At 49.9% G+C, this 18,730-nt stretch overlaps 6 protein-coding genes across 6 annotated transcripts; 4 read left to right on the plus strand and 2 right to left on the minus strand.

The window, feature by feature from the left end:
- Positions 1 to 220: 220 nt before the first annotated feature.
- On the minus strand, positions 221 to 1,391 carry GCG54_00011515 (Golgi apparatus membrane protein TVP38; the record flags this gene model as incomplete). Its single annotated transcript, XM_045411418.1, has 5 exons — positions 221 to 655; positions 713 to 825; positions 889 to 1,075; positions 1,137 to 1,210; positions 1,277 to 1,391. 5 exons carry the CDS (start codon positions 1,389 to 1,391, stop codon positions 221 to 223), a joined length of 924 nt encoding a protein of 307 aa, XP_045268476.1.
- A 2,678-nt stretch (positions 1,392 to 4,069) lies between these two features.
- Positions 4,070 to 6,774, plus strand: GCG54_00011516 (uncharacterized protein; the record flags this gene model as incomplete). Its single annotated transcript, XM_045411419.1, has 4 exons — positions 4,070 to 4,413; positions 4,488 to 4,643; positions 4,694 to 5,180; positions 5,257 to 6,774. The coding sequence occupies 4 exons, from the start codon at positions 4,070 to 4,072 to the stop codon at positions 6,772 to 6,774; spliced, it is 2,505 nt and encodes an 834-aa protein (XP_045268477.1).
- A 3,283-nt stretch (positions 6,775 to 10,057) lies between these two features.
- Positions 10,058 to 10,603, plus strand: GCG54_00011517 (uncharacterized protein; the record flags this gene model as incomplete). The annotated part of the gene is made up of 1 exon (XM_045411420.1): positions 10,058 to 10,603. One exon carries the CDS (start codon positions 10,058 to 10,060, stop codon positions 10,601 to 10,603), a length of 546 nt encoding a protein of 181 aa, XP_045268478.1.
- Positions 10,604 to 12,017: 1,414 nt separating this feature from the next.
- Positions 12,018 to 12,470, plus strand: GCG54_00011518 (uncharacterized protein; the record flags this gene model as incomplete). Its single annotated transcript, XM_045411421.1, has 3 exons — positions 12,018 to 12,109; positions 12,199 to 12,384; positions 12,446 to 12,470. 3 exons carry the CDS (start codon positions 12,018 to 12,020, stop codon positions 12,468 to 12,470), a joined length of 303 nt encoding a protein of 100 aa, XP_045268479.1.
- Positions 12,471 to 13,994: 1,524 nt separating this feature from the next.
- GCG54_00011519 (uncharacterized protein) lies at positions 13,995 to 15,883 on the plus strand (the record flags this gene model as incomplete). Its single annotated transcript, XM_045411422.1, has 2 exons — positions 13,995 to 14,573; positions 14,678 to 15,883. The coding sequence occupies 2 exons, from the start codon at positions 13,995 to 13,997 to the stop codon at positions 15,881 to 15,883; spliced, it is 1,785 nt and encodes a 594-aa protein (XP_045268480.1).
- Positions 15,884 to 16,344: 461 nt separating this feature from the next.
- On the minus strand, positions 16,345 to 17,770 carry GCG54_00011520 (O-methyltransferase af390-400; the record flags this gene model as incomplete). Its single annotated transcript, XM_045411423.1, has 5 exons — positions 16,345 to 16,658; positions 16,714 to 17,153; positions 17,202 to 17,322; positions 17,378 to 17,510; positions 17,564 to 17,770. The coding sequence occupies 5 exons, from the start codon at positions 17,768 to 17,770 to the stop codon at positions 16,345 to 16,347; spliced, it is 1,215 nt and encodes a 404-aa protein (XP_045268481.1).
- Between the last annotated feature and the right edge of the window lie 960 nt (positions 17,771 to 18,730).

An 18,730-nucleotide genomic window follows, 5' to 3' on the forward strand; every position in this document is an offset into this window, starting at 1 on the left:
ATAGTCAGGAGGCAAACCTTGCTCGGGGAAAAGAAATTCATATTCGGGGAACACCCGATCCCATGAAGCGCATGTTTATCGTGATAACCAGAATGCGCATGCCCGCGCCAACGCCTTACAAGAATCCCAAAAGAGTCGTATGTTCCAAATCCGTCATGCCAGCCATGGGCTTTTCATCCAACCAACTCCGCTCATCCGTGACCCAATATCTCTGGCCCTCTCATATCCATTGTGGGTAGCCTGGCCTGTCGCTCCTCGTCGCAGCCATCCCTGGCATGCCAGGCTGCAGCGGAATCACCTCCGTCTCAACAGCGTCGACCTCAGCCTTTTGCGGCAGCATCTCGACCTGCTGCTGCATCTTCCTCTGCTCCTGCTCCGCCAAGAGCATCTTCTTAACCCGGCGCATCTTGACCCAGATGTAGACGGCGAGGGCGATAGTCAGGACGAATGTCGCGCCGAAGACGATGTTCTTGATGGTGTTGTTGCCGTTTTGCTTCTTCTCGACGAGGAGGACGCCGAGGTAGACGAGGATGATCTGCTTCGGGAGCGTCAGGAAGGTCGAGACGGCGAAGTGCCAGAACTTGACGTCGCAGGTCGAGAAAACTGCCGTCGAGAAGTGGGACGGGATCACGGAGAATCGGATGATGAAGACGATCTGAGGGTTTTTGTTAGACTTGAGCGTGTGGTACTCCCGAAAAGGGGGGAGACGTACCCAGAAACCACCATCTCGGGTCAACCGCGCGAGGGCGCCATAGTTCAAATTCGTCCTCTCCAGCTTCTGAGCCTTGCGTCGCAGTGTGTACTTGAATGCGAACCAGGTTCCGACTGTTACATTTATTAGCACGCTTCGTCACCGCCAGATGCCCAACCAAGGGGGGGCCAACTCACTTTCACCAATGAAGGTTCCCGCAGCCACAATCGCAAAACCAACCCATAATCCATAGACGACACCGCACAAAAGAGCGACGATCTCGTGTCCGAACAGCGGGGGGAACGAGATGAGAATCAAAATCGCAATCGGGATGAGGAATCCACCGGGAATCTCTCGAACCTTCTCGGAAAACGGTCTCAGTTTCTGCGGTTGACTTATTAGCAAAGAAATCCCATGTTCACTTTTTCTCGACTGCGCCACGTACCTCGACGACCTCGTCATGGTGCAGACTGATGAAAATCGTGGCGACGAGAATGCCGATACCGAGAAGATGAAATGCTGCATTCAATCCATCAGCGACAACGTCACCCAAATAAAAACCCCCACGATCAAGATCTCACATACGGATGTATTTCGGTGTCAGAAAGATCTTTTTCCAGTTCAACGGTCGGTATTCAGTGAACTCCGGGACCTCATCTTTCCTCTCGCCGTTTCTTCTAGCCATCTCGACGTCGGGCATGATACGATCTCAAGCCGACTTGTTGTGTGTTGATGAATGGGGGGAGAGGCGGTGATCTGAACGCACTCTCTTTGTTTGACGCAACATGTACGAACTCGCTGGACATGCAAAAGGCCAAAGAGGTGCGACGGACCAACATGCATATTCATACAAATGAGGGACAAGGATGCCCACGGGCGCATATGGAATGGTAGGGAGACGGCGGGATCTGAAATCAATGCGAAACCGGAAAGCGGAACGCACAGCCACCAAGAGATCGGCCAAAAGAGGCAATAGTCAGTGCATATTATTCGCAGACGTCGTAGGCACTGGGCAGCGACAAAACCAAAATCGTTCCGGGGTTGCTCCCTGGAACAGAAAACCGTCAGCCGTTGGGGCGATGTGTCCAGCGGCCAACGGGAGAATCCCCCGCATCCCTCTCTTCTTATTTGCTTTTGAGGTAGGCCGGGGGCGGGCATGTCAACCAACAGGCCGTACCCTGACGGACATCAGGAGAGAACGTCGGAGGGATAGACAGGGGGCGACTCAAGAGTGAGGCGCGGGCGGTATCCAGTTGTTCTGACGATGTGTGGTAGTATCGAATCCTGAGAACGTCACGTTTTGTATGAAGCGCCCCGTTTCGCGCACGGCGCTGTATCACAAACATGACGAGTTCAATACCTACCAAAGCCGCCAGGAGTACGAAGAAAAGAGAGAGGAAAAAAAAAGACCGACCAACCCCCACGTGGCAAGCCCGTTCCTGGCGTTTCAAACCTGGCCGATCTGATCCACCAAAACAAGCACTCTTCGGAGATCATAAATTCCCCGGCAGGAATGGCCTCCCTACAATGAACCAGGTTGCTTGTCTTAACCTGCCTTATTCCGATAAGCTTGAAAGAATTTCTCCTGACAGTTGAGGGAAGCAAAGGTGACTTCGCCGACTGGCTGACGGGCACCATTTTGTTTGTCTATTGTTGATGCCGAGCTTTGAGCTTGCGACGTGTGGCCCAATGGGTTCGAGTCGTCGGAAACCACGACGGCACCGAGATGCCCGCTTATCGGTGGTTGATAGACAGGGCCCATGGGTAGAGTTGCGGGCAGCGGAAACTTTCTTCATCGTGTTCCAATGCCATTAGCTGAGGTTGCAGACGGCAACGCGAGCCTTGTTCAGGAGACTCGGACGCGCCGGCGGGAAACGCGCCACGTCAAGTTGGATCACAGTAAGCGCTTTCAGCTACTGGCTCACACGGTTGCTTCTGCAATGTGCCAGTGAGATGAAGACATCAAAGGTGCACCAGCGGGCTGTGAGGCCTGACTGAGGACCAGCGCACGAACGCGACCAAAGGGACCAACACATAAACTTTCTGGGCCGCGTGTGCCAGAGCCTCATCGCGGCTGGGGCTGCGGCCGTTCCCTCCCTGCTTAACGTTTGACCCAGCAGATTCCAGTATAACAAACGGGTGGCAAGAGAGGGCAATGATGCTTCCTTGGCTTGACGGCCTGTCTGCCCGCGCGCCGCGCGGGACACGTTGCCCCCCACCCCCATGAACTCTCTACATGCCTTTACTCTAGTCTCTACCTGCGAAGCTATGCGATATGCTTTCTGAACGTCAGCAAGCTGTGTGGTTAAAGCTACGTCAAGGATCCTTATCGCCATAGCTTCTCTGTGTATTCTGCCTGTGGACGTCATGTCCCGACCCTGCATACTTAAGTTACGGACGCTATCTTCCGAGCCGATTTGCACAGAAATTATGGACTTTAAATGGTGGCGCTAATGTTTCTTGTGAACTGTTGATCGCCGTGGCCAGGACCCAGCCCTCTGGGTTGACACTCGTATTGCTCGCAACTCTGAGCTTACGTTTACTCGGTTTCGCTCTATCTACGTGGTGCGTGTCTCGCCGATTTGGTCATGTTATGTCATTCGGAAAAATCAATATTGCGTGACTTCACGCGCCTTCCATCAAAGCATTGTGACGCCGGTCAGATGCAGGTCCGATGGCATGCATCACGTCATGTGCAGTCGACAAGATGCCAAGACATCCGAGCCACCCGATCTTGGTCTTTCGAGGCGCATCGGGCCGTTATGCTTAGCGCTGCAATGCATCCCGACTATTATCTCATGGACGAACAACATGCTTGGCAAGGCAGACTTGCTGATCATTGCATATGGCCTTCCCCTGAGGTACCTTGCGGTGCAGAAAAAGTTGCATGGGTTGCTTCTGATTTCTGTCGTAATGTCTTGTCTCAGCAAATTCGGGTTGTGTTCTTTGTAGGCCAATAACAGAAATAGTTCCGGTAGTATTGGGTAGACAAGTCTCGTGGTGGTTATGGGTGCGCTACGTTTTCGTGTAGATTGGCACCGCCTTGACCGCAAAAAGAAGTGCAACAGTTCAAGGGGAAGTGTTTGAGGCTTGAGCCAATGAGGCAGGTTGATTAGCCGACGATGTTGGTCGGTCCATGGGCCGGCCTCTGTTGGAGGTCGCGTGTAAGCGCCGGCCAACCGACGACTTCTAACAATAGGAGAAGGTAACCAACGAGACAGATGAAGAGGCCTCCAGTTACTCAACTTAAAGGATGCTTCGCTGGCTCAAAAGCACACTGGTTTCTTACGGTGGGATAGTGGTCAAGACTAGTCCCAGAGGAAGTCCAAGTTCACTTTGCACATCTGATTATTTGGACAGAAAAATACCTACACGAGCATGCCTCAACAGGAGCATCCCAAAGCCATACAAAGGCGACTCATGGCAACGTACAACATAAGATTCGTTCAACCAATTGAAACCCTAGAGAAAGAGCTGTATCCACAAAATCACTCGTCCAATATATCTGACATTCGTCAGCTGGGTAAAACCGAATTTCAGAAGTACCATGAGAGTATCGACACAGATTCACGTGAGCGTCCCTGGAGACGAGAAGTACGAAGCCGCGTCCAAAGGGTTGTCGAGAGTGCGCAAAGATGCCGTGATGCACGGAAAAGTGAAATGGGTTGGCGCTTGACTTTGGAAACCGATGTCTTGGCGAGATTCAGCGTCGAGGTTGGATGGTGAGCTCTCGCCTTTCTAAGAGAATTATACACAGAGGTGGTTTGAATTTTCACTGAAATTTGATGATTCAAAGCCAGAGATGCCGCGGATGGTTGTGGCGCTCTGAACAGGAAGTCGGCTCAAACTTTTCCCAAAGGAACAATCCAAACTCACGAGCGCAGAACTTGAAGAAACGTCAAGAAAGGCGAACACCTTGTGTCTGCCGCTCACAGAGCCACAGAGAAGACCCGTAAGCGTGTGATATCTCATTCCAATAACTCTTTACTAAGGGGAATATAGGGTCGAGCAGGGCATCAACCCGATTTTCGACGACCGTGCAGACGAAGCGATCGTGCACCCTGAGGAAGGCCTCCGGCGGCTGTTCCCAAAACGCGAGGAACGTCCAGATAGAGTCTACGGTCTTCGGAGAACCAGACGGATTGAACGTATCCTTGACTTGGAAGATCGTGGGCCGGATGCTGACGGCTGTTTCATCGGAAGCAGTGTAAACAGTACTCCCTTCCATTCAGATGGCGAGCCACTTCTTTTCCCGTTCCTGGTCTCAGAGGCCGAGTCCGAAAAGAGTGGAAGCTTGTGGTCTGACATAGAAGTCCAAACTTCGTTCGCAATTCGACGTCTTTTGCTCATTCAGGATGGACTTTGGCAAGCCGCAAATCGAGAGGACAATTGGGAGGGTGGTCCCCTGGTGTGGTTCTTGTCCAACAAAGGGGAATGCTGGAGGGTCTCGATTGCTTACGTCGACACCAAGAATACGGTACAGAGATTTGTGAGTTGAGGAAAATCGAAATCGATTTGTGGTGTCTGTTCAAATCAGTCCACTCTCCGCTGACCTTTCTCCACAGCTGATTACAAGACTTTGGCAAGGATCGTTGGGTTCAGTCGACGACGCACTTCAACTCTTGCTCATCGTTGATTACATATGCGACTGGGCGAGAGACATATACCGCGAATCAATCATTCAGTGTCTCAGATCGCTGTCAGTATCGGATTCGAAGAGTCTGACCTATGACACCGACATATTCTCCACGACCGGCCGTATCGATCAGTGGAACAATAGCAGCGAGAGCAATTCAGCCAGAGAGCTCAACATTTCTTCACTAGAGACATCTGAGATGAGAGCGAGCGCATATCACGCTGAACTTACGGGGCATCACTTCCTTAGAGACGCCCGCCATATTTGGCTTCGGTTCATTTCTCTCTACATTACAATGGACAACCTTCAATACTTTATCGACTCAGCGACGTCAAACAGAGAATTCAGCCAAATGAGAAGCTCCTTGATGAATATTCTGGAGAGAGCCTGGCTTGTCAGGAGAGATAGCCTTGATGCGCTTGAACTCGGTTGGACAGGCAAGGACCGAGAAGACCTGGCTATGCAAGCCCCAGACAAGATGTTCTTCGTGGTTGCCCACATGTCGGCGTATATGAATCCCCAGTGGCAAATGACACTCGAGCTGGGATACATCGCCGTTTCAGTTGATGCAGCGGAAGTCTTACAAGAAACTGTCCCCGAGAGACCACTAAAGGATCGGCTTGAAGAATTTCCTACGTCGACTGGCAACCCGTTTTCAAAATTGACAGTACTTCGTGAGAGAAGACCCATCGAAGTCCTCTTTGCTTGCGTCGAAAGATGTTCTGTCTCGACAGACGTGATCAGGTCATGTGATAGGCCTCTGGGCTCGGCTTTCGTCAACATCGAAAAGGCAGGCAAGATGACACACAACGGGGCAACTATTTGGAAGCATGCCAGTATCGCCTTGGATTCGGAAGGTGCAGCGCATGACTTCATATCCATGATGTACACAAAGCATAAGATAGGTTTCATTAAGCCTTCGTCGCCAATCTTCCGCATATCCAGCCGCATGACGACATGTGGCAATATAGACGCTCCTCCAATGAAGCTTGAAGCCACCAGTTGCTTTCCGAGAATTCCAAGTGAGTGGGAGACAGTGAGCGTGGTTTACGCAGTGTCAAAGTCCGCCGTTCCAGGGAACCGGAAATGGAGTTCGTACGGGAACTTCATGGCCTTTGTGTTGAATCCAAACCTGGCGACATGGAATCCCGCATTGAAAGAATACATGAAGACTACACTGCCACACTGGCAATTCAATGTCCGAAGATTTGACCACGGTCTTGGCTGGTCTCGCCTGCGGAATAGAATAGACATCATTGGCGCTGCTGGGTTTTACAAGGATATGGAGAGAACATACGGAATCTCTATACCAACCGGAACCACGGAATCTCGAACAGCTAGCCCTCAGATATCAGAGAAGCACTCGCTTGAGGATTCGAATGCCGAGCGAGAGTCCACTGAGATGGGACGTCGTAAATGCACCCGGAGAGCTGCTGCTGGACTCTGAGAATCATAACGCGCCTGGACAGACTAGGTGGTGTGAAGGGTTTATCAATTTCTCGAGATTTCAGAGAATCCGATCCAAAATAGACATTTGTTCTTTGAAATTCATGATTGATGGGACCATACGAATGCGTACCATACAACATCGTTGGCGGAGAGATGGACGAGGCAGAAGAGGAGCAATGTATATCCACCAGACCTTTGAACTTTCCGTTCCATCATAACCTTCAACTGATTCAAGAAATTCTATGTATTGGTAAACAATTTCATTGATCAGTGTTTTTACAACGTTGTGCTTTAATTGTTCATCTTCCTTGTTGGACTTGGCAATTCCTTCAGCGCGATATCACCGACCACCCAATTCTTGATGTCCCCAGTCGTTACCCTCGACTCACGGTCCACTTGTATGTGAAACTCTCGCTGGACCTGTATGCCCTCTATGCTGCCCAGATCTCGGCTGTCAGAGTACAGCACGTCTGTGGATGCCGGCGAGCTCCGCGGTCCATCTTCCAGTCTCTCAAAAGAACCCTCGATGTCGGCATCGCTACCAAGCTCCCTGGGGCGCTTGTGCTTCACACAGGCTGCTAGGACACCAACTGTATTCCGGGTCTTCGAAGTATTGCCTATGGTGATGCGAGTGCTGTTTGAGTAGGTAGAAAGCTTCACGCTGTGTGCCTTCCTAGAGTGTCCGGATCTTTGGCTGGTACAATCGATGCTCTTGGAACGCGAAAAGTCTTCAGAACTGCTGCAAATATGTCGTTTCAAGAGTTGCGCGCAAACAGGGAGACTCGTGGCGATGATGGCCAGGCATGTCTCAATGGATGACCCGATGTATGGATAGACGATGACTCGGCTGATATTGGTGGCATTGCCGCCATTGCTGGCACCAGATCCCAGGCGGTAGACGTGGAAAAGGATCGGGCGAACGATGGAAGCGGCCACAATGCTAGAGTAAAGAAATTGTCGGTCATCTGAGTTCATCTTCACCAGTCAACCCAAAAGCAAATCTGGCTCGCTTACCCAGTGCCAAACAACAAGACTGTCGCCATGGCCAAATTTCTTTCTCTCCCAAACTCCAACTGGCAGACAGCTCCCACAAGAAGTAGCACAGTGGCCAACGCGTTAATGAAGATGTTTGGGATAGCGGTGCTAACTTCGGTGCGTATGTAGCAAATGCTTGGAATAGTCTTGTCCCAGAACCCCTGGACAGGCGTGCATTTGAATACTGTTTCAGAGTTAGCTGGTTGCAATCATACCAAACGGCGATTATACTGACATGTGCCAAGAATCACGGCAATTCCCCATGCCAATACCATGAATGATAGAATCCACACGCAAATCCGAAGTGCTTTGCAATTTGAGCACAGTCGAAAGTACGTAGCAAAGACCGCAAGCTTGGAGAGAGGGCATGCTATGCCGTATACGATGCCCATGGCGGTGATACCCTGAATACTGTTAGATTCCGTGATCCACAAGAATTTGAATTAGAGACGCCAAATGACCTACTTTCAACACAGGGGGCATGCCGCCAGGATAGCTAGCCCCAATTGTGGCCACGTCTTTTCCAAGACCAAAGTGAACGGCTGGTTTGAATCGTTAGTTTGAATATGATCCGAACTTTGCTTTTGCCGGACGAAGTTGAACACTTACAAGCCCCTTCGGTGATGAGGAACGCATGATTAGAGAACTTCCAACACCAATCTTTGTTAGTCATAGTACAAGAATTTGAGGGCGTATCATACTCACCAACGCTGCAAGGCAAACACCATCTACAGCGCTAAAGCGGGCTACGCTGGCGCGGCCAAAATGCAGTTTAGCTCCTGCCGAGACGGTGGCAACAACGCTGAGTATTGTGTGTGGAACTATCAGAGCCCACGCAATGCTTTCGCTTGAAGATTTGGAATGAATGTCCATCATGAGAGGGGGCGTCGAATTGACAATGAAGACATCACATCAGCAAGATGGTGGCTCGAGGAAGACCATGTCTTTTAGACGCTCATCGCATTCCAGAATTCGCCTTTCGCCTCCGTTTAAGGAAAGGGGGCCGATCGGTTCTGAAGTCTGGATTGGGGTCGGTTTGCCATTACCCTGTCTTGACTGCCACATGCCTACAGGGTTGGTGTGGCCCAACGAGAAACCATTTTGTTTGTCAGGCTCCTATTGGACGTCGGTACGCGATGACAGGGCGAGATGGTGCAGCTTCTTGTTGGAACGGGCACCAGGAGCACAAGATCAGTAGGACGAGGCGCATTGGCTGTCTCGCAAAAAGACTGCACAGAAACCGAATCAAAACCCTTGTCACAACGCGACATTTCAAGTATATTTGTAAACGGCAATCTTCAGCCCGACAGGTACAAGAAGACAAAACGAAGCCAAGACAGGCCTCATCTTCAATGTCAATGGCGAAACCAGTCACCACAAATGTAGCGCTGCAGACTCGAACATCCTCGCGCAATCTGGGGAAAGTTGCTGACAGGTTGTCTATTAGAAAGAATCTCGGAGGTTGGGCTATACATCAAAATTCAAATCATCCGAGTCTGACTTGGCACAAGAGGGGCAGCAAAAACACGCAAACTAAAATTGCTCGCACTTTGACCGCATGTAAAATAGCAAAAGAACGGCGCAGATCAGATTTCACCATCTTTCACTAGTTTTCAACAATCTCCTGCTGATCATAATGACTCAGACGCAGCCCGAAAATAGGGCTCAAAGGCAACCCTGGTCCGCAGTCATCTTTGGAACCAACAATCCCCTGCATGATAGACACGGGACGCGCCATATTCGGAATAAAGACAAACATATTCACAGCAAATGGTTCTGACAGAAACGTTCATCAGCTTAAACGCTATCTAAACCAATACCTAATAAGACCATCTCCTCCCTACTTGTTCAAAAGGACTGAGCATCACACAGCCACTAAAGCTTTTCTGCCATCTCAGTGACTCGCCCAACAACCTGATACCTTTCATCGGCGATTCCGCCACAAAGACGGCAGTGAGCCCGATGGCACGTCTATTATTGCCATGTCTGTCACCGCAGCCCCGAGAAATCTGGGTATCCTGCTTGCCCACGGCGGAATCCACACACCGACATGCTTCGATCCGGCCAAGACCCGTCTATAAGCTGCTGGTTTCTCTCCGGTAATTGCTGTCCGTCACCCAAGTCTCGGCACCGACCCGACCATCACAATGGACGATGAAGCTCGCAACATCCAGTAAGAGCTATCCCCTTACTTGGATAAGGGATGAGAATTTTTCTGTGTCGCACATTCATATGGTGGAACACTCATGGTGGTGGCGATAGACCGAAAGTCGCAAGGAAAGAGAGGCGGCATCGCTGCTGTCGTATTCATCACGGCAGTCGTACCCGTGGCGAGAAGTGGTGAAGCTTTTGATGTTATACCCTCTGAGCTGGATATCACGAGTGTTATCAATGACACCGTGGTAGGCAAACCGACTGCCAAAGACGTTCTCTACATGCCTGATATGTCAGAAGAGATGGTTGATAAGTACATGGCTACGTGGGAGCCACAGTCATTGGCGGCTCTCGCTGGACCTGTCACATTTTGCATGGAAGATTTGAACATTTCGACTTGCTACATCTTGTGCGAGAAAGATCTTTGCCTTTCACCAGCTCTTCAGCAGAAGTTCTCATCCACAATTCCGAAGTTAAAGAGGTTGTTGCGTAATCCTGGTGGTGATTCTGCGATTGCAACCGAGGTGGAGAAGTTTGTGGAACATTTGATTGGAATTTCGGTGGAAGTTGAAGGAAACAGGGTTTTCAACAGTATTTCTGGTGACAATTCATTCTTGGATCGATTGCCGCTAACGTAATATATCTTAGCTCAGCCCTTATTCTTGTTGCATTGCCGATGCTTGGAATGCAACAAGAAGACCATGATGAATATCTATGCCAGTTCTCTCTGTCCAAGCTTATGTACACTGCAAATGAGAATGACCTTCACTGCCGACCTTGCGTGTCGCTTTCGGGACCGGATTGCGGCCCCACTTTCTCAATTCGACCACCTTCGGAGCCCGAGTTACGGAAGAGTCTTCGATCTCCCGAGTTATAGACATGCAATCCAGTGAGTTGTGGGTTTCAGTAAGTGAGAAGAAGAGAGCTGATTCGCTCTTGTGTCTTCACTTGTTTGCATATGTTCTTATGCCAATGGTTCGCACTTTCCGCATCAGAGATATCGCTCAACTCTCGTATTGTCCGTCCGTGACTCCGTGTTTCCATATCGGCGTTGTCGGCGTGGAAGTTGCCGGCCTCTCCGGCTCAGAGTTTGCGTATTCAAACACGAAAAGTTAACTTGAGGCTTGAAATCTTCGATGAGTACCGATGGCCTGTTTTCTCATGATCTTTCAAGCAGAATACCACGCAATCCCAGACTTGTAAACCCATCTGTACAAGAGACCGGCGGCGATTAAAGACCTTCCGTTGCGCAGCGGAGATGTTGATAACGTATTGCAATTTTCGCATATTGTTGCTCATGAAGATCTCGGAGTCGCCCGCATGTGCTTGAGCAAAACTCAATTTGGGAGAAGCCGGAAGCTTTCTCACTGAGTCATGTTCAAACCCCCGACTTCCCGTTCCTAGGGGTTCGAAACCTTAGAATCACCCCAAACATGACACGAACACGAGTGAACTGGTTTCAATTCATGTGTCGGAGGCTAATTTTTAGATATGAATAAATCGATGCAGCGATTGATGATATGGCTTTGTTGATTCTATAATTCCTTCATTGCGCCCAGATGTATCAATTGCAAGCGTCGCCGCCCGTTGCAACTTGCGCTTGACCTTTCAAGGATGCCACGCCCAGATCAAGATTAACCATTCAATTATACTTCTCTAAACTTCCCCACTGCAGGTGGCAGTGAGGACATAATCAAACACTAATCGCCTTCGGGACAGGATGAACCGCTGCCAAGCTATTTTTGCACTCGGATTCCCCGGGAATCAAATCCAGCTGTATGGTCGAAGTTGCCCAGCGTCGATCTCGGCATGACAACAGCAAGCTTCGCTAAAGTCGTGTTGCATCCACTGTGGGCTCGTAAGGGGGGAACTCAAATGCTAAGATATCCTCGAAATACGAGCAGCATAAGCGCCGATTCTATGTATAAGAAGCCTGGTGTTCATCGCTTTGTTGACTAGATGTACTTGCAATCACAACCGTCGTTACAACAACTCGAGTTCTATATACAACTGTCACTCTTTTGTAACCTTTCTTAACTACAACTCTTCACAATGCGTGCCTTCACCACCATCGCTGCCGCCCTTCTTGTGGCTGGCGCCCAGGCTGCCCCCGCCCTTGAGAGCCGCCAGGTCATCTACGGCTGGTGAGTTGGTCCAGTAGCAACATGCTGACTTCCTGTGAAGGCCATGTTGCTGGCACTTTTTCTACCTTGGTTGACTAACAACCAGCCAGCTACTTCTCTGGTGACGGCATCGTCGACCAGTACATCAGCGTCGGTCACGACGAGGACATTCCCGGCAAGACCAAGACCTGGCACCTTGACTGCGGCACCACCTCTAGCCAGCTCGTCCCCGGTGTCTTCGCCAAGTGCACCGTCGATGGAAAGGCTCCTTTCGGCATCACTGGCCGCGACGCGACGTAAGTGACATGACAAATATTCCCTAATGACCTGAGCAGGCTCTGACCTTTTTTTTCGCAGCAACATCAACTGCCCTATTGCTTAATTTGGAGAGCTCCCTACATACCCAGTGCGAACAAAAGCTAGGCGGATAGAATAGCAAAACTAATAGACATTAATTGCTTTACCAAAACGTTCTGAAGTTGGATACAATTGAGACTTTCGCTTTGCATGCAAGATGTTGATGTGACCTGTCAAAGCCTAACTGAATACCCAGAGGTTAAAACCCACGGATCAAGATGTCGTGATTCAATAGAGGATGCGATGGCAGAAGAACGCTGAGGCTTATCGTAAGTCCGGCACCCGATCACCGGTTAGGGGAATATGTTTGGCATGTAATACATCTGGCTGAATTGTACCAGAATCGTTGTACTGTAGTCCACAGTTGTCTTAAACCAAAAGGAACCGAGGCACAGATTTTGCGATCTCTTTGTCGAGATCTGGTTTCATTGAATCTGAAAGAAGATGGGACGAGTTGAGCCTCTGGATCCACTGGCGTACTGGACGCGAGGGCTAAATCGTCGAAGACCACATGTTGAGACCCAGCCGCGGTGTCATCAATGGGCTAACGCAATCAACATGTGGATTTTCTCCCCTTTGACGGCGGGGAAATTTGTCCCATAATGCGAACTCGCTGAACGAACACGGCCTTTCATCCCGCAGGCTGCGATCCATGCGCTCACCGAGCCACCTTGTTGCTCAGACCTCGCAGACGCAGGGATGACCCACGGCCGGACTTGGATGTTACATGAACGATGACACCGACACAGACAAAGTTGGGACGTTCCCATCCAATCCAGAGCCTTTTGTTTCCAAGACAGCCTCCAGACTTGGCCATACAATCGCAGCCGACAGCCATCCATGCCGGCAAGGTCCGACATGCTCGGTTTGGGCCGAACTTGTTCGTTGTTAGGGCCAACTCTTCGATTGCCTGTTTTGTCTTTTGAACTATAAATTGTTTTACGTTTCTATCGGCCGGGACAAAGACCCCCTAGGAAGGCTCATGTAATATTCGGTGACAACGGCAGGTTGACAGCAGACACGACGCTAGTCGTCGAGGCGGCGAGGTCCCGAAAGCTGTCATCAGCTCATCCGTTGTGCGGCAGTGGCTTTGAAACTACCGTGGCCGGCATCATCATGCAAAATGCCAAAGACTGACAGCCGATCAGACTCCACCCCGATGGCAAGTTAAGGACCCCTCATCCACCGTTTATTCAACACGGATACGGAAGCGTCGTTTTCTTTCAAGTTTCCTCCCTGGCCGCGTCTGATTCTTTGCCTCCGTTACACGTCACTGGCATTTCGGCCGGATTTGCGACAAGTAAGCAACTTGCAAAGAGGGTTGGATGTGACGCGTTTTCGACGGCCTTTTGAGTCGGCGATTCCCCTCTAAAAGATCCGGTCAGGCTCTGGCGGCGACCCTCAAATGCGAGAAACATCACAGTGTACGGCTCGTTCAGCCTGACACTACGGCGCTACGTAAACCGACGATACGATCGAAAGTCGATAGAAAATACAAACCGCACACGAGGCGCCCTGAACCGCTTTCGAAAATATCTTCCGTTCCAAAATGATCGTCCAGAAAACATGGCCACAATACATAGCCATACGCATCCTCATCGTTCTGATGAAGGACTTGGGGCTTCTATGTCTGACATACTTCTACGCGATCTTCGCACTAGGCGGCGTGCCAGCCATAGTCCATCCATTCTCCATCGTCATTGAGGTGATAGGAGCGATCGAGATTCTATTCTACCTATTTTTCTTTCTGCCTTACAAATGGTATCTCCAAAGCTTCAAGCCTTACAGACCACCACCGATGAGCCGATCGCAACGGGCACAGCTCTTCTACAAGGCCCTGAGTTTGGTGCCAGACGGCGAAGACTTTGTGCGAAAATGGATGCTGAACGCTCACATCGAAGACATACGACGCGAAAACCTCAAAGACTGGCTCTTGTGGGGTCTTTTCGAGAGGGATGGCACTACCGAGCGGCCGACCCAAGAGATTGACGAAGAGTGTGAGCGATACATCGATGATGCTGAAGAGAAATTTGGAATAAAGTTGAAGCCCGGGAGAGGTAACGCGGAGGCATTAAGGCTTACATTCGATCCGGTGATCATCAGACATCGCAGTTTGTTCTACTATGTGGTATGTGGGCGTCGAAATTCCTGTTTGCAGTGATTGCCACGGTTTGCAAAGGGGGAAACCCAGACACTGTTCTGCCAATTTGATGCTAATGCCAATGGTCTTAGGTCATCGGTTTTCTCGACAACTTAATGGCCTTCTATCTCCTAACACAGGGATACCGGCACTACAAACAACCATTCACAACATTCTTCAAAGTCTTCCCCCTCCGCTTCATCAATCTTATCCCTTTCAAGCGTTCCGCTGCCGACGGCATGTCTTACTGGTATCGCCCGCACAAGTCTAAGACACAACGTCCCATTGTTTTCATCCATGGCTTGGGAATTGGTCTGATACCCTACATGTTCTGGCTCCGCACAATTCCCAAGGACGTTGGGATACTGGCCGTTGAGATGCTGCCTATAGCCACCCGCGTCACGACATACCCGCTGCAGCCCACCCCTGAGCTGGCGGAAATGATCGCCAAGTGCGTCGCGCAGCAACGTGCCGCACAACCCGCTCCTGGAAAGGGCGAGCGAGGTGTTTGGGATGACTTTGTCTTGATTGGCAATAGTTACGGAACTCTTCTGATGCCACAACTTCTCCAAAGAGCCGACTTTGCGCCACGGGTCGCCGCCTGTATCTTGATCGATCCCGTCTCGATGCTGCTGCATCTGCCAGATGTGGCCTACAACTTCACGCGAAGGGAGCCAACTCCATCCATACGTGGAAGAACAGGACACGGCAACGAGTGGGAGATCTGGTGGGCGAGCGCCACGGATGCTGGAACAGCCTACACCCTCGCTCGGAGACTTTGCTGGAGAGAGTCCCTGATGTGGAGAGAGATGCTTACACCCAGTCTCCGCAGCGCGGAGACCGGATATTACGCCTCCGGATCCTCGAATGAGATCGCGATTTTTGGCAATGGCATTCAGCCCGGAATGCGCAGCACAGTCATATTAGGAGGGGAAGACTGCGTAACGACACCGAAATCAGTGGCCAGCTATGTCTACTCTGGCGACGTGAGGTGGACCCTCGATGACATTGAGAATTGGAAGAGGTACGAATGGAGCGGCAACGAGGAGTTGGAGTTGATGTATTTGGATGGAAAGGATCATGGTCAGGGTATCACGGTGCCTTTCCCGCATAAGCCTATTGCAAGTGTTATTGAGGCATACTGCCGACGAGATGATGGCTTCGTAGCTTTTGGAGACAGATATATCGGCGGCCCTGAGGCTGATGGCGGGTTGTTTGGGAGCACAAATTCGTTGAGTATATATGATTCAAGGCAGGGAGACCCGGGACAGGTCGCCGTGGAGATGAAGCATTTCTAGTTTCTTCGGTCCAAGCCCCCACATTTGTGGGTTGTAAGTACAGTTATATCAGTACATTGTCGGCTGCGAGGATGCGTGGCGGTTCCGGATCGTCCAAATACAAGATCTGCTCAAGCAGTGCTAAACGCTGGCAAGTTCTTAGTCAAGGACACGGTGGAAATGTTGCACTTATAACAGATTCACAGTTCAAGAAATCATTTATTACTATGGAATCTTACGAACTCATGTTTGGTGCGAATCAAAAACAGTTACAGGGTTCCGGACCATCATTGGACGCCAATGGATACATGCATTAACTTCATTGTCACTATTGAGACCACGTGATGATACAGCTTGACAGCTCGATGTTGCGTCATTCAAAGAAATCTAACGTCAATGATACAATCATTAATAAATACCTTAGTTTAAATAATCTGCTACAAAAGCTCTCAAACATACAAACAAGTTACAGAGAAGTCCTCCTAGGGCAATTCAAGCTCAATAACGCTGAAGTGGTCAGGGGGTTTCTTCCAAAATTTGACCACCCTCAGTCCAACTGAATCGATCAAAGCCAACCACTGTTTCTCGGTGCGCTCTTGGCCCGCTAGGTAGACCATCATCGCAATGTCAAAGGCAGCTGTAGACATTTGGCTTTTCTCGTCATCGAGAATCTGGTCATGGATAAGAAGCCTACTGTAGCCAGGCTTCATAGCGCTCTTCTGCATTTCTAGAATCTTTCGGGCAGGCTCATCCGACCAGTCGTGAATGATGTGATGTAGGTAGTAGGCCTTGGCATCTATCCGGCCAGATCAGCAACTCGATAGACATGTAATTGGGATTGCTCAACTTACGCTTCACAGGTTGAGGAGTAAAGAAGTTGTAGTCCACCTTGTTGATAGCTTCAGGGACAATGTTCGACGCAACGACCTCGGGAAGATCTGCGAGGTAGAGTCTCGAAGCTGTCTCGGGATACGCGCTGTACATCCTCATCAAATCGTGGCCAATACCCCCACCAACGTCCACAAATAAAGGTAGGTTGGGATCCGACTCGTCTACCAGCTTCTGGTGGGGGTACATGTCCATCCACGGTTGCTCTTTGCCTGTCGAGACCTTCTGTACCATGTTGAAGGATTCGCCAAGTTCAGGGTGTTCCTTGAAGTAGGACCACAAACTTCCTTTGTAATTCTTAGCTCTCTGGAACAAGGTATCCGTACCATCAACCGGGTTTCTGTAACCCATCTCAGCCAAGATTCTTGGCATTTCACCGTACATTGGAAAGGTAGCGAAACGGCTGTAGAAGTCAGAATGACGAAGGCTTTGCTGGGATGCCATGACTCACAAGTAATCGAGAAGCGCCCCGAAAGGTTTGTTGAGTTCCATGCAGAATTCCTTCGGTTGAAATCTGTCGACCGGAATTTGTTCCACGAGGTAATTCGCAGCTAGAAGGCGCAGAAATCGATCTTGCGGAGTTTTCTCAGTTGCAATCGCGTAATTGTAGGCAATGTGTAGACTCACGAAGTAAGGCAGGCTCAATTTTCCCGACCATGTCTGCAAGTTGCAAGCTGGTCATGGGTACGTTTCCATTCTCTTCCCACTTCTCAAAAAGTCTCAAGTCTTTCAGAGTCATGAGAATACCAACAGCTGCGGGCTTACAATGCAAGCTGATTAGTATAGGACGGCGTTAGCTGATATTGCGGGTACTACCTGATTCAGTAGCATGCGAACGTAGGTGTCCCATGAAGTCTCCACTTTGCCTATCACTTCATGTGCTGCAGAAAGCGTGTCCATTCTTTCTTCCTCATTCTTGAAGGTGCATTTTGTGACATTATTGGCAGCGCGAATAAAATCCTGGACTGGTCCGGGGCTTCCGTTGTGTACGCCGTTTGCGTGGGTTGTGCTCTGAGCCATGATTATAAAGATGACTCCTCCTGATGGCGCGTGGAAGATGGAATATTAAGAGGTATGGTATTGTTTTGTCTGTAAGATAAGATCCTATTGGTAATGTTGATTTCTGCAAAACTTAATCACAATGATCTGATCAGGGCGTACTCAGCAGTGGGATTTACATGGCTTTATGTGCCACGATAGAATAGAAAAACAAACATTGAAACCTTCGAAGCTCACTCTTTCGGCGAACGGGAATTAACGATGACCGTATTTCCAGAATTGGATACAGCTATGATATCACTTCATCTTTTCCCCTCAATGTGTTGGTCGGAGGAAGTAACGGCCGATCTGACAGAAAGCTTGGAGCAATTCGAGAAATACGATTGATCAATCACTATCAAATCAAACCATATTGACTGCAGACGGTGCAGTAAATGGATGAGGAAACGGACGAAAGGACTGGTCGTGTTTCATTCCTAAAGTCTAACAGATATTTGTTAAGACGCAAACACGGTGGCAGCACGCTGCAGACTTTCGGCCTGCACAGCCCAAGCCAGTAGGATATTGCCGAGAGTCTTGGTGGACGGTAGTTCATTATCTTTGCACATGCAAACGCGTCTTAGGCCTTGTCATCCTTTGGTAACCGAAAGCTTTCTAGGGATTGGTGCTGGGTCGTTGCAAGTTTTCGTCCAATGCTCTTCCAGTCTGCAGGCCGCGCTCACTGTCTGTACTCTAGCTTCTGGCGAGGCACAGTCAGCGACATGACACTCAAACTCTATTTGCTGCCTCATGTAAGCGTTGTGTCTTTCACTAGCTCAACGCACCACGGCTTTGCTTAGGCTCTTTGTTGAGTGCTTCAGTCGGCGCTAACAATGTGAGCTCTGCCGAGCATCACCTACCATACATCAAGAGCACTCAAGAGGCGGAATTACAGGATATGATAGGTTCATATGCAATGAATACTGCTGCCGTCTCTGGTCA

Source organism: Colletotrichum gloeosporioides, assembly GCF_011800055.1.
Source record: "Colletotrichum gloeosporioides strain Lc1 chromosome Unknown consensus_17, whole genome shotgun sequence".
NCBI lineage: Eukaryota > Fungi > Ascomycota > Sordariomycetes > Glomerellales > Glomerellaceae > Colletotrichum > Colletotrichum gloeosporioides.